This window comes from Branchiostoma belcheri, unplaced genomic scaffold (genome assembly GCF_001625305.1).
Source record: "Branchiostoma belcheri isolate BF01 breed outbred unplaced genomic scaffold, Haploidv18h27 scaffold53, whole genome shotgun sequence".
Taxonomy (NCBI): domain Eukaryota; kingdom Metazoa; phylum Chordata; class Leptocardii; order Amphioxiformes; family Branchiostomatidae; genus Branchiostoma; species Branchiostoma belcheri.
In genome coordinates, this window is record NW_017804165.1 from 137,982 (window position 1) to 152,799 (window position 14,818).

At 40.4% G+C, this 14,818-nt stretch overlaps 1 protein-coding gene across 27 annotated transcripts in view; it reads right to left on the bottom strand.

The window, feature by feature from the left end:
• The window catches only part of LOC109480899 (eyes absent homolog 1-like), a 120,042-nt gene that overhangs the window by 23,519 nt on the left and 81,705 nt on the right, over positions 1 to 14,818 (bottom strand). For 21 of the 27 annotated variants that reach the window (XM_019783237.1, XM_019783250.1, XM_019783247.1 and 18 more), the window contains 4 exons: positions 14,719 to 14,766; positions 13,565 to 13,736; positions 11,621 to 11,715; positions 11,234 to 11,326 (listed from right to left, as the gene is read on the bottom strand). In XM_019783237.1, coding sequence (XP_019638796.1) covers positions 11,234 to 11,326; positions 11,621 to 11,715; positions 13,565 to 13,736; positions 14,719 to 14,766 — 408 coding nt within the window. The remainder of the gene's footprint in view (positions 1 to 11,233; positions 11,327 to 11,620; positions 11,716 to 13,564; positions 13,737 to 14,718; positions 14,767 to 14,818) is intronic. The other 6 variants (XM_019783254.1, XM_019783263.1, XM_019783251.1 and 3 more) reach the window with 4 other exon arrangements.

Genomic DNA, 14,818 nt, shown 5'->3' on the forward strand with positions numbered 1-14,818 from the left:
AGGCTGCCTACGAATTACGAAGTCTAAAACGGCCTGATTACGCCTTACGAAAAAGGGCTTGCAGGCCCTCTTGACTGTTGCCTGGCATGTGTAAGCTGTGGACTCTCCCACAGATAATCCACGTCAGGGCACTCTGTGTCTTACATGCACATGGCTGGATTTCTGGGATCAACTGGACTTCAACTTGAAGTTCTCAAAGGTAATACTCAAATCAGACATGTCTGGCCAAAGGAAAAACATCTGCATACATGTATTCTTTACTGTACATTCTGACATTGCTTATAATGAAGTATTGGCATACCTCAAAGTATGGAAATAAAAATGCCTGGATTTGCCTTTCAATATTAAGGTATATTTATTTTATTGTGTTAATGAAACTGTGTATCAATCTTTTGTCTATCAGGAAAAATAAAGTATTGTGTCACCAATTACGATGATCTCTCCAAGACTTGTGCCCATCAAGACAGATACTTGTTGCCAGTTAGACTTAGAGAACATCCAATTCTAGACAATGTAGTACTAGTAATATTCTGGCCTAATGTATTGTCTGGTAGTAGCCACTCCTGTACTGCTGCCTATACAAATAACCTGAATTTGCCTTTTAATATCAAGGTATGTTAAGACCTAACAAAACTAGTTGTCAATGAAATTGTATATCAATCATTTTGTCTTATCTTGTTGCCAGTTAGGGAGCATCTAATTTTACTATTTTTAGACAATGTAGTAATATTCTGGCCTCCTGTCTTGTCTGGTAGCCACTCCTGTACTGCTGCCTACACAAATAACCTGTCTGTCTTATCAGATCTTGTCTGGGATTTGGAGTTTGGCTGAAGGCAGGGGCAGGTGGGACTGTGGGAGCTAGGTGGGGATATTGGCTGCCTAATCACTACCACATGGCCTTAATCTGGTCCTGATTAACCAACAAAGAGCAATAATTGCCAATAATCTTGGATGATTAACTAATTAAAGCTTACTGCGGGGCATAATTTCGGAAAATTGAAGTTGGGGGCATTTTGATAAACACCTGGATTATGAAGATTGAAAATAGTTATGTCAATCAATCATATTACTGCCTTGAGACGAATACCATGAACTTGGACTTCATTTTACTGCATGAGGCAAATACAGTCTCATCATTTGTTTTGACATTTCTATATGCAACAGACAGGTGTAAAATAAAAAACATTATATTTGAAGTCAAAATTAATCATGTCTATCCAGTAGTGTGGTTATATACATTGTAATATGATTTTCTACACATAGTTATGCAGTTCAATATGTTGTCATAACTGACATTCTATACAAAATCCTGCATTTATCCACATGACATTATGAGTTTTTATGATTTTTAAGCACAGTCCACAGCTAACCAAAAGGGACCTACTGACAGTGCCAAAAGTTCCAGCCCAAGACAGACAGTCTTACATTACTGGTATGGCTAGCATATCATCATCAGCAAAATCAGATGGAAATTCCAAACTGTTCCTGATACAAATTCGCTCCAAACATGAGCCAACTAACAGATGGATAGTATTAAACATCTGTAAAGCGTGTGAGAAAATTAGACCTATGAAGTATTTATGACATTTAAAGTGCTTATTCTACCAGATCTAGGGGGCTAGAGTGTGAGAAGGACCTACCCCATTGACCCACAATATCATTCCTAATCCTTTTAGAATTAATCTGAGTACTAAAGATGTCATGAGGTTAATCTAAAATTTGTAGTCAATAAAGAGGCTTTGGAGATAACCCCACAACTTTCAGTTTGTCTCTCAGCTCCACACCCAGGCTAACCTAAACCAGAGGCTGCTCAACTAGATATCCTTACAAAACATCACGCCAAAATCCTCATGTTGATATTTTATCACCTCTTCAAAATACCAACATGATTTTCTAATTCATAAATGACAACGCTGAGAAGAAAACCACTGATTGATCGCTGCTTGTATAGCTCTAAGCGCACGCCCATGAAAATATTTTCCACTTTGGTGGGCCCTGCCTTATCGTGGCCAACATACTTGGCAGCCCCCTCACAGGTGAATGCCTGCAAGCCATAGGAACAAGATAAGCTCTACTGGACAAGAAGACCTTCCTCCCTGTCCGTCACCATGCCAACTGTGGAACAAGGCTTTGATCACTGCTTGCAGAGACAAACTGCCATCAGATTTTGGGCCAACTGTGAGTGGTTAGGTTTAGATAAGTGTTGGGGCCTGTCAGATCTGCTGGAGATGAAGTCTGTTTAGTTTGTTGAGGTTTTTTTCCCTCAGGGGACCATCTAACAATCACGATATTTCATGCCTAATGAAATCTGCTTGCCACTGGCATGGTATAAATTTTAATGCCCGGACTACAAGGCCTTACAAAATTAGGAGATAAGTATAATGATGAGCCAGCAAGATAAATTCCAACAAGGCAAACAATATGTTCAAAGACTTGATTCCTTCCAATTGCATTAACTGTGCAGAAAGCTCAGTCACACTTAAACTGACAAGAAGAAACAATTTGTGGATTAAGACCAATAAATCAATGACACCTGCACTCAAATGTAGCAGGGAAGTGGGCTGCCATATATACTCCGCAGTGACCAAATAATTGCTCAGTTCTGGCTTGGAAGCGGCCGGAAGCACATCCCTACTGAGCAAGCACAGCCTCATCAGCTGAGCTCATTTCATGTCACCAGATCAAGAGGAGCAAATATTGGGGCAGGAATTAAGCAGGAGTTGGTATATCTAAGTGGCCGTGCTTGGATGCAGACCTAAGGCAATTGCAACAGGAATTTGAAATGGCAAATGTGATGCATGGCGGGAAGTGTAAGGGGCTGTCAACAGGCTTTTTGAAGTTTCTGGAAGTTTTTAATCCAAATTGCAAGGTGTAAAGAATTTGTCTGACAGGTTCAAGAGTCTACTTCAGTTGGTTTGCCTAGCTACAGGAAACCAGACTGGCTGATCCGCAAGCATTGACACATTCTTTGATATTCCTTTACACACTTGACATGCTTTGTCAAAATGTTAGTCATGATTGTCACTCAATAAAATTTCCTTAATAATAATCTTGATACCACAACATGAAATTTTTTTTCATCTTTCAATTTCAATTCCATCTTGGGCCCTGGTAAGTTACATGGAAACCACAGCTAACAATGGGTCAGTAAAATTAAAACTGTTGAAAAGCATGTTAATCTATCGATATTCATGAACTACACAAGTACAGCAGAGCCAGGCAAGAGTTCTAACTTGTAAACAACAATTCCATGATCAGGCCACGGTCAGTTACTGCTATGCCAACTGATGACTTTCAATCAGTCATTCTTCCCCCATTACCTCACATCATTAAACTAACCGAATTCTTGCTGCATGTCTGTTCCTCCCAGCTAATGCCGAGGTCAAAGCCACTAACTCCTCCTTATCTGCCTCCGGTATGGTCCAAACCTATGACACTGCCCAGCAATGCAGGTACACGGCCCCCCTCCCCCGCATGTACCAGCCTGGCGTCTATCAGTCACCAGTCAACAGATCAGAACTCAAAGTGGTCTCACTGGCCAGATCCTTTCTGTCTGAGATAAGTCTTCAGGAGGCTTATTAGCCCTTTGTAGTTTCGGTCAGATACAATGTTGAAATCCTAGAAGAAATGTGCATGCTTGTTTCCCTTGTATGTGGTCCAGGCCATTGCCACTGCCACTTAGTGCACTTTTCAGGAAAGCACAAACTTCCCTAGTTAATTTACCTCTGTTTCTGTAATGCATTTTAATGTCACTTCACTTCTCTATGTCTAGCCTCTTAAAGAAGCTGACAACATTGCTAACATCATCTTGCACAAAACCAACACTTCCATAGTGACCAAAGTGTATTGTACCTGCCCAGCATTACATGTACACTTCTATTCAACCAAACGTTCATTGACTCCTTATGATCTCCCTCTAAACACCACTTAGACAAATGTTCTCATGAGTGAACCCTTGGCCTGCTCCAGTGCCAAAGTCACACAGCAGCGAGAATCCTTTCTAATCTACCACCAAACTTGACCTATTCCTACACAGCTTGAAAATAAACCATCGCCCTTCTACTGTTTTATGTGAAAATCCTCACTAGGAGAGAGTAAGACATCCAGATCCCTGCAATAACACACAGCACAGCACTTGATCTTCCTACAGACACTACACTTTCCTCTGATCTTTGAAGGCGGCCAGAATGATCTGTAGTGGACATCCACACTGTTTCACATTTCTTTTAAAGGATAGAAAATGTTAAACTTTAATTCTTTTTACCTCCAAGCACAAAAAGAGAGCCTGCTTGGTTGAGTCCAGATTTCAGACAATGCTCTACCCTCAATTTTGAGAGCCAGCTATGTGCTGTAAGGCCTCCCCATTAGGTTTTATGATAAATTTTGGGTAGCTACAACGCATTACTTAGAATAAAAATGGCAAATTACGGTCTACACTTAATGCACCATTATTACATTCTACTCACTGTACTGCAACCATTCAATTTTAGTAAAGGCAGCCATACAGAAGTGAAAACCTGATGACTGTTGAGACTCACTTGATATTATTCAACACTGGTGAGTCACATTCATGAATTATGGGGTAGAGAGTGCCTGGCTCACAAGATAATCTCTCAAACTTCTTATCTATCACAATTTTGGCACGGCAGCCCTTTTTAAAAATTAAGGGATTTGTTGCCGCATAGTTCAACAAATTTCGGAGCAAATTGTGGACGTAAGGCACGTTCAAGTGCTTTGGAGATGGCTTAGGTCCTACTTAGCGATAAATCCAGGGCTGCAATATGGGGGCCTGAGCTGTTCTAGCCCAAACACAAACACATGCTGTTTTTGCTGCAGAGCCTCCCCCATCTCCGTAATTCTTTTGGAATGTCTTCCCCCTCTGAGGTCTGCCTATTGGCCTTGACCTTGGCTGAATCTGCCTTTCCTTCTGCCTGTGTTTCTACCATTTCCCTAGACAATCACATCCGTATCAGTCAGCACATCCAGGGAACTTTCTAACTCATCTGATCTGATCCTTACCTGCCTTGCCACAGATTTGATCCAATCTTTCTCACTCAGTCACTGGATAAAAGCAAAACTAGCCTCAGCAAGTACATGTACCAAAAACAAATTCTCAAGATTTCTTTTAGATGATAATGAATTCTTCATTTATTATCACATAATTACAAAAGCAATATTCTGGTAATACTAAAAGTAGCACAAGTGGTATCAACATCCAAAAAGCTTCAAAAGCCTTCTGCAGATCTGAATCAGTTGTACTGCATTTCAAGTTATCAACTTGGTCCCTCTACTTCCACCCTGCCTGATATCAGGGGTAATGGGAGGGCACTGCTTTTCTGCAGAGTGAAGTGTTTCAGATATCCTTGGTCAATTTCCTGGCAAGAGGCCCTCCCTTATTTATTATCATTAGAACATGTTCTAACTGCACATTGAGTGGAACATCGCAACTTACAGCTAGGCACTCAATTATTATCATTGTTTAGGATTCAAGATACAATGCTTGATGCAAAACACAAGTGAAAAAGAGAGTAGTGCAATTTAGACAAAAAGGACTTTGTTCTTCACTGTTGATTATTTTTCATAGCGAGTAAAAACATTTCCCTCTTGGCTGAGGAAGATGTCTAATTGCATCAATCCCAGTTTGACCCATAAGCCCTGCCTACCATCTTGTTCTGATTTGGCAGCCAATCAGCAGTGTAATAACCATCAAACAGCCTGTCACTGCCACTGTTTATCTTACCATGCCAGCTAAAGGTCCTGCCACCTTGTAAACTCCCACCTGTTCAACCTGTCAATCACACACTGGCCCCGCCCACCCAGACACCACCCTCATTTGCATAGAGGGACCCTTGCTCATTAGCATACTTTTCAGTCACTCCATCTAGATGGCAATTTAGATAAAAAGTTGGGCTGTGAAGTAGACTCCTTGTTTCATTTATATGTGAGACTTTGCATCTGTTGGCAGCATTGAGTGCAAATTTGCCAGGACAGTAACAAAATAAACATACTGTTTCTAGTAAAATGTTCCCCTTGTTTAGGCGATCAAACTGTTTAGCGATACAAATCCTTGACATTGCCAAATGTGTATGGATCCCTCTCTCTCTCTCTCTCTGTTTGTATAACCTAGTACATAGTAAATTGGCGCAGCTTTCCAACAAATTGGCAAAGCTTTCCAACAAATGACAGACTTGGTCAAAATTTCTACAGTTGCCAAAATTCTGCCTGAGGCAATAATCACAGTGTCATAAAGGTAAGAACAACATGCTCCTCTGACCCTACCAAAAATTTAATTAAAAGATTGCCAGTAGAAGATAAGGCTCATTGGGGAGGCAGCAGGCTGTGGTATAAACCTGACAGGGCTGCAATGTGGGCCCAGGGGACCTTCCATGGAATGTCAGGACAGACACTTATCAAGAGACCTCTAAAGGTTGCAGTGGTCTCTACATACAGGATAGATTCAAAATAAAACCTTACCTGTTGCAATTGTCTTCATTTATCTGTCTCATGTCCATAGCAAGACAAAGGATCCATGATTCCAGGAAAGCAAGCAAACCATTCTGGTTCTGTTGTTTTTCATTTCATCATATAAAAAATTATGGTGACTTTTGTTGTTCCTTTTTATGTGACTAGGAGTAGGAATAGACTATAATGCTGCCTTTCATTAACTTTTATGGTCATCCATGTGTTCTCCATTTGGTATCTAAGGTGAAATAGCCAAAGCAGTTGTTAATATGCCATGACAGTACTTCTAGAGAACGTAAGAAAGAAGACTGGGCAAGGTGCAACACCTTCACAGACAGTGTCTATTCTTTAGACACATGTGTACCAAAAAAGTTGAAATTGTGAGCAGATGTCTGCTGGCCCTTGTAAGAGGGAAATGACTATAAGGATGCCACAGCGAACTTGTACCTTACGAAGAATGTGCAGATTGTGATCTTATGACTCTTCCAGGATTGCAATTCTAAGTTGCACTAAGAAGGTCCACGTGTTAGAAAAGCTTTGCCTGACCTTTCCGTAAACCAACAATTCGGAGACAAAGAAAGTTTTCTGCAGAGATATTTTGTCATCATGACTGTCTGCTATGGGCCACTGCTAAGGCATGTAGATATGGCATTCCCTGCCATCCCAACAACTGACCTGGATCAAAGTGTAGACAGATCCCTGCACATCCCTGACATAACTGTGGCTCTCCCATCCTGCAAACCAAACCTGTTGTCCTGTTTACTTGTATTATTGCAGAACATTATGAAAATCTGGCCAAAGACAGTTTAGAAACATTTCTTTTAATCAAAACGATACATTTACATGTAGAAATGGGTTTGAAATATATATAGCTATCTTGTATGATCTAGTTTCTGTCACAGGTAAAGGTCATTCAAAATTCTGTTGGGAGAATAACTGCACATTTCCCCACCACTTTTATCTTAAATGTACATGTACATTAAAGGGTTGAAGTACAACAGCTACAGGCAGGCTTGTGGGGAATGCTGTTGACACCACCTCCCTTAGCCTCTGTCCCTCATCATGGACAAGTTCAATCAGTTACTTGTTACAGTCAGACATGTCTACACGGCAGTAGCTCTGTCAGGGGAGTCGGCTTTCCAAAAGCCATTTATCTATCCTCCACAGGACTGGGCCAAGTTGGATGAGTCTTGGCTATGGTGCCCCCAAACCATCTTGATGTATGGTATTAGGTGGGTTAGGTGGGATCCTAATTTGTCAGGAGAGAATCAGCTTAGTTCCAGTTCCTACAGAGATTTGAGGATGTTTTCCTTCCATGAACAGTTAACCCCACCAAGCTACATAAACCACAGATAAAACCACAATTACTCCTATAAAAGGCTTGGCCAACTAAGCAGGGTTCTAACAATTCTAACATTAGAAATCTAGATAATACATTATTGCTGTATGACCCACATCTGTTGTGGAGTCCTGTTTCAGTCCTCACTCATTCCAAAGTTTGTGCAAAAAGATTTCATCTGTGTCCTTTGAAAACAGGCAAGTATTTTCACATAAAATATTCCCCTATTCCATTCGTACTGTGTCCAAAACAGTAACTGTTTCCCTGTTATTTCTGAGATACAATCTGCAGAGGCAACTGACCCTGAAGCCGCTGAAACCCTATCAACTCCCAGAAACACAATCTACTAGGATGTCACCATTACAGTTGGACAGTTGTCTTACAACCTGACACTCCAGCATCTGCAACAAACAGTTTCACTGGCAGGGATGAAATACTAGAAACTCATAGAAATACTTGGGAGGCAATCGATCGTATGGGGGTGAAACACAAGTAACTCACAGAAACACTATCCAGTGTGCCACTTGTTTGGGGATGTACAATGTACATTGTATACATTGTAGACACCATGTAATACATGGAGCTACCTCCACAGTACTGGTATTAATGGGATTTTTAAATTCCATCTACATGTTCATGTCAATACTGGGTCAAAATAGTCAACACCTTCTTAAATACACTGCAGGTACTATGAGGCTGTTGTATCTTCACAACAAACACAAAAATACTTGCACAGAGTAGAGAGAGCTGTTAAAAAGGTAGACAGTAGTTTGCAATAACTCCTCCATATACACCTGTATTTCATATAGCCTTGTAGTTTAGAATGGTCAGGGACTACAGTAACTGATCCGTAAGTATTTTTCATGGTGTACAGTAGTATTTTAGATGGCAGAGAAGTAGTATTTTTCTTGGTGTAGTGAGCCAGTGTCCTGTCAGCACAAAATCAATCCTGACAAAGCTAGACACCGATGATGAATTATGCCTAATGAATGCATGGGCATGTACCAATCATTCTCAAACACTTTTATGACCAATTCATCATACTGGCACTTACACAGGCATCCAAAACACTGGGATAACATGCAGTACGTACCATCAAGTTACAATCACCCAAACATGACTGATACAGTCCAGTTGGGTCTTGTTTGTACAATATATACCCCAGTGCTACTGCTGTTGTACAATTTGTATACAAAGTGCCAATCAGCAGCTGAGCTTATTTGATATCCAACATCTCCATCTTCCTGAAACACAAGCTGCCAGGGAGGTCTCTGCCTTACTTACTCACTGTCACCAGCTCCCAATACCCCCAATGTGTTTCTACCACCACCTAATAGAGGTTTTGGTTGTCAAACCCGATACCCAAACAAAACACAACCTGCTTTTCCTTTCAATAATATTTTTCCCTGAGCTAGCTAGAATGAGAGAGCTAGCTTTATCTTACAATCCAATAGAATTTGGGATGTTGCTTGTCTAGTTCCATGTCCGAGGAACAGTAGGAAAAGTTTGTGGTCTCCAGACCTACAATACAGTAGCTACTACACTTCTGGCTATCTAAGATGCCACATAAATCAAGTCTACTGCTGTTGACAGGAAGATAAGGGGAGTACTGGCAACCTGTCTCAGAGATCCCAGCTAATTTGGCAACATGCATTAAGGCCCACAAGCCTTTAACAATGTAATTGATTGTGATATTCATATAAAAAAAATAATGAAAATTGTAAAAAAATAAAACTCAACAAAATCCTTATAAGTCAATAATACTTTACACAATTTTACCTGTTTGATATACTGATATACTAGTATAAAGAAAACAATGATGCTGGAAAAACTGATTTGCTACATTTTTCAGTAATCGCTTTGTTTCAAATACGTAGCTTTTCCCACAGATTTTGATATGTGGAACTAAATAGCAGAAGGATTAAATCAACCCCAAACAACCTGTCAGTAGTCCTTACAAAATAATAATTACTACCAAATGGTACATAATTGTATCAAAGTTATTTAGATAGCAGCTTTCTGCCAAAATTTTGTTCTTTCACGAAAGATATCAACCGCAAAGAATTTGTACTCAGACCCAAGAAGTGTCTAGAACAATCCATCAGCTGATGAACAAAAATAGCTGAAGTTCAGCTGCATTTTTTCTGGGCAGGCATTGCCTATATACAGCAGCACCAGTGTGTGCGGAGGTCCGTCCTGACTGTGCCCATGCATTTCCCGCCCTGCTGAACACAAAGAGCAACTGTTGCCAAATCTCCCTCGGAATTCCGCCCATGTGGGGCTCTCTTGGCAGGAGGAGGGGCGGCCATACCAGGGAGCGCGGGGTCGCCCGGGGTCAACAGATTGGCACAGATGGCTCGTATGAGGCAGGGACAAGCAGGTCTTGGCATTGAGACAAGCCTTGAGGGTAGCCACGCCATAAACTACACACACTGAAGGTTTTTCTGGGGACGCTGAGAACTTGGCAACATTTCTCATTTTAGTTACTTACAGCTTCTGAGTGTTTTCAAATTTTTCTGAAACTCATCATTAATACTTTGATGATTCATTCAACTGTTGTTAAGGGGGCTAAAGGGTATCTCAATGAACTAACTGTTATTAATATAGTTTAAGCATAAGTTTTGAAAAGAATGAGAATACGGTATTAAATTACAATAATATTAATAAAAATTTGGACTGCAATACAGAGTAAATGTGAAATAATTCTATTTGAACGATGCTCTTGTAGTGCTTGCTGGTTTGTAGATTATACAACTTGAGGCTTTTGACAATATTTCCTAATCACAGTCTTACACAGTTTTCTATCTCAGACAAAAGTTGCCAACGACATAATTGTGATGTTATCTGTCTATGCTCCTCGCCGTAAGCAATAGATCATATCTGAGTTCCTTCGGAAGTGGGCCACATAATTTTTCAATCTGACCCTTCTTCTAGCAAAGAGATGCAAATTCTGAGACAATAGCACCAGAGAGATAGTAGGAAATCCCTGTTGGCTAGAGGCAATGCTGCAAGCAGTCATTTAACAACCTTTTGGACTTTTGCATGATAACAAATCTATGAAAAGGTCTAAGGAAAAGGTCAGCCCAGACACAGCTAAATCTTAAAAATTTCTGCTCAAAGGAGAGGCCACAATAATAAGAATTCCCCAATAAACATTTTTAGTAAGCAGGAAATCTTCTAATCGCACTGAACATGGGGATACAGGTATCTCTGGGAAGTCACTGAGAAATGTTCAACCAAGAACTGTGAGTACTTTTACAACAGAGCCTTTTAAATGGAGTCAACTTATTTCCAGTATCACAGTTTTCTTTTGTATATTTTTTGACTTGGCAAAACTAAAAGGAAACAGAAGGGATCTTTTAACAACAATTATCAGTCTACTTGGTTCTACGAGCTTAGAAAAAAAGATGTGTTGCTGTTGGGTGGACTTACAATTCCTACCTTTCCGAATCTCTGCGCATACGAGCCGGTCAGGAGGGAATGGAACACGATGATGGTCTCATCCAGGTCCCACACGAAAACTCTCTGTAGGGAGGAGGGATGTACAATTAGCAATGACACACCAGGACATACACAAACTATGGAAACAAGTCTTTGACGCAACTAATTCATTGATTAACCCTCTCTCTTCTGCCTAACCTTGCAACCAATACAAATTTGGTACCAAAAAGGTTATTTCAGCAGGGAGAAGGAAAAGTGACCTCTCTCTTTGTGCCTTTGTTTCCAATATGTATAAACGAAAATTAAAACAGCAAAGTCAGCAAACAAGTCGGAGCAAACTGTGTGCCACCACAAGATAAAGATGTAAGATAAACGTACCTCTAGATCGTTTTCTGGAGGTGGGCTGGGTTGTTTCCGTCGTGACTTCGATCTGCTCGGCGTGCTTTTCACTTTCGTAACGTCTTCGTGCACTACTGTGAGGATTTAAAAAAAGTGAAGTCTGGTTAGTTACCTCTAGATCATTATCAGACAGTGGGGAGGGCTGTTTTCACCTGCCCTTATTTACTACGACTGGAGGAAGATTTTGACCCCGCTCTGTGCTCTCTGTTCACATCTATTGTCAATGTGGGTTTGAGATCAGTGTTTGGAAAGGGGCTGACTTCATTGTCTGGAACAGGCAAAAACAGTGTAAATCAAGTTTTGGAATGCTGTCAAGGTTACCCTGTAGGTGTCCATCTCTGTCATTGCCACTGAAGAAGATTTGTATGACATTATTGTTGTTGTTTTTTTGCTAGTAGCTCAAAACCCTTTCTCTCTGCTCAAGAAAACCATAAATACATTTTCTGTGCGAGTAGTCCTCAGTAAAAAAGTCCTCAGAAAGATTTGTCTTCAACAAAATTTGTATAAAATTTGACTAAAATTGTGTTTCATCCATAAATCATTTTATGTTGTAGGCAGGAAACAAATGGAAAAAATTCCTGCAGAATCAACACTTTTTTAATCAGAAAAATTACTTATATTGAATATCTTTAGAAATCACACTCATCTGCCATGTAGAGTCTTGTTGTTCAGTACTGCTTAATAAGTACACATCTAAGATCATTGTCTTACAGCCGAACAGACTTTTTACACCAACACAAAACCTGGTTGGCGGTTGGAATCTGCTGCGACAAATCTGTCACCACTTTCTGTTTACCGTGATGCTAATCACTGAATGTGCAGCTGGGAATCTGTCACTCACTTCAGCCTATCATGCAACAGATCTCTCATGCTTCCTTTACCCAGAACAATGCAGGACCGTCTTGGGAATGCAAGGAGTCTTCAGAGCCAAAAGTCTTGTCAAATAAGAATGATGGAGTTTTGGTCATACATAAGAAGGAACACAAATCCCCATTGGAATGCTCTGTGACAAGTGGGGAGGTTGGAAAGGGATTCAACTACTGTTATGGATTTTTTTTGTTATTGTAAAAAGTCCTTGCCAATTGCCAAAGTAAGAAAATATGATAGAACAGCCTTAATTTTTTCGCAATTGATGCACTGTCATAAGAAACTCAATGTTGTTAGCATATATCCCCATAACTCCAAGATCTTGATAAAAACATTAGAACTATTTTCTGTCCTAATCCTCAAGGCCCAGCCCAAATATTCGCCTACGGATACTAAACATTGGGTAATCCTAGAAAAATATTACTGGGTGCAAACCTCCAACAGCCTTCAAACAAGGACACTGACGTCAAGAAACCTTTCATCTCTGAGGTTTCTACTGCAAATGATGATGATTCTCTGTGCCCCTTAGGACAGTAAACACTGGGTACTGGACATGCCAGATTTTTTTTAGTCCGGAGTGTCACGCACGCAAACTCATCGCCAGCCTGACACGATATGGGAGAGTTGGTAGCATCGCAAAAGGTCAAAGGTTACTCTGTCAGATTTGATGTCTGGTGAGGGCCTGTCTATTGAGGGTTTTTACATGCAAGGTATGTCCCCATATGCAACAATAAAGCACAGCGGCAACTGATAATAGCTCACCTAATAAGCACGTTGGCAGAATGTACTGCGCCTGCCCGAAACCGTTTTTTTGTGGGGTTTTTAGTCAACGTTGCATCAAAATTTGGCCTGTTGCAGATGATATCTTTCCTGACATAACATTTGGAAACTACAGGCGAGATGTTAACCTTATAATTTATATATACGCAAATGCGACCTAATATGAGAAGTTCAACGGAAGTGCTATGCACAATAAATTATACAATATGGATTTTGCGCAGGTTCAGTACGTTCTGCCGATGTGCTGCTCACATAGTAAACACTGTAAGTTCTTACCTCCGGTTGTGGGGAGATCAGGCATTGGCTGCAGCTGATATGTGGTTGTGGTGCTGGGTGCAGTCAGGGTGGTGGTGCTGGATGTGTTGAAGGGGGAGTACCCCTGAGGGGTGGTGTAGTACTGGTGCGCATAGGTGCCAGCCTGCCCAAACTGGGGGGGATACGTGTATTCCTGTCGGAAAAATTAAAAAAAAAACAAAAAACATCAATGTAATTGTTACGTTATGGCAAACCATGTAAGCAGGGCTCTAGACAGCTCAAAAATTTTTTCCGTCAACCCAGGTTCATGACTGGACCTGGCGGGAGGGGAGGGTGCTCACAATCTAGGGGGGGTTGTTCCGTGGGCAAATTTAGCCTTTACAAACACTATTTCCCACATTTTGAGAGGCAACTCATAGACATTAAAAAAAACCCACAATTTCCCACATTTTGAGAGGGAAATCATAAGGTTGTGAGTGGAAATATTAGATAATATTTTTACCAAAGATTTTGGTCAGTTTTGACTGATTGCTTTAGAAATTTTTCCATCACACACCACAAAGACAGAAAAACCGGGTGCTGGCTAGAGCCCTGCATCAGTACAGTAGCTGAATAGCTGAGCAGTTATAAAAAGCATTGCAGGTCTGGAGACATAACAAGTAAACATGACAACAACAACTACTTACTGATGTTATGCATATCTATGAAGCATTCTTGCAATTAGTGTTTTATTTGTGTTAGGCCACCATTAATCATTGATAGCAATTAAGCAATCATAGCCACATAAAGATGGCCATAATGTATTTTCTGATTAGTAATCTTTGTGCTGCATATATAAGTGGGGTGTGATGATGGTTAGTGGTGCTTCATCATTAGCATTCGCAATACTTCGATTCAATTAAAGCTCTACATCAATTGCAAGGCAGAATATAAACAATGTATATTGATGTATGTTTTAATTCTTTTAGGAAAGTAATTTTGGTGCGAAGTAGAATCACTTTCATGACCATGTACAAAATTCATGTTCATCCTTGAATGTTCTTTCAGATTTCAAATATAGATACAAATATAGATACTTTTATTAACATTTTCCAACACCCCATTATTAGGGAAAGGAAAATACATTATTGTTTCTTTTCAAGCTTGAGTCATGCTGTGAAGAGGACAGGTCGTACCTGACCACTCTGGGATTGTTTCCCCACTGCCTGCAACACAACAGCAGCCTCAAGGAAAATGGAAAACAAAAATATCAACAATGGCGGCCTCACACAAATA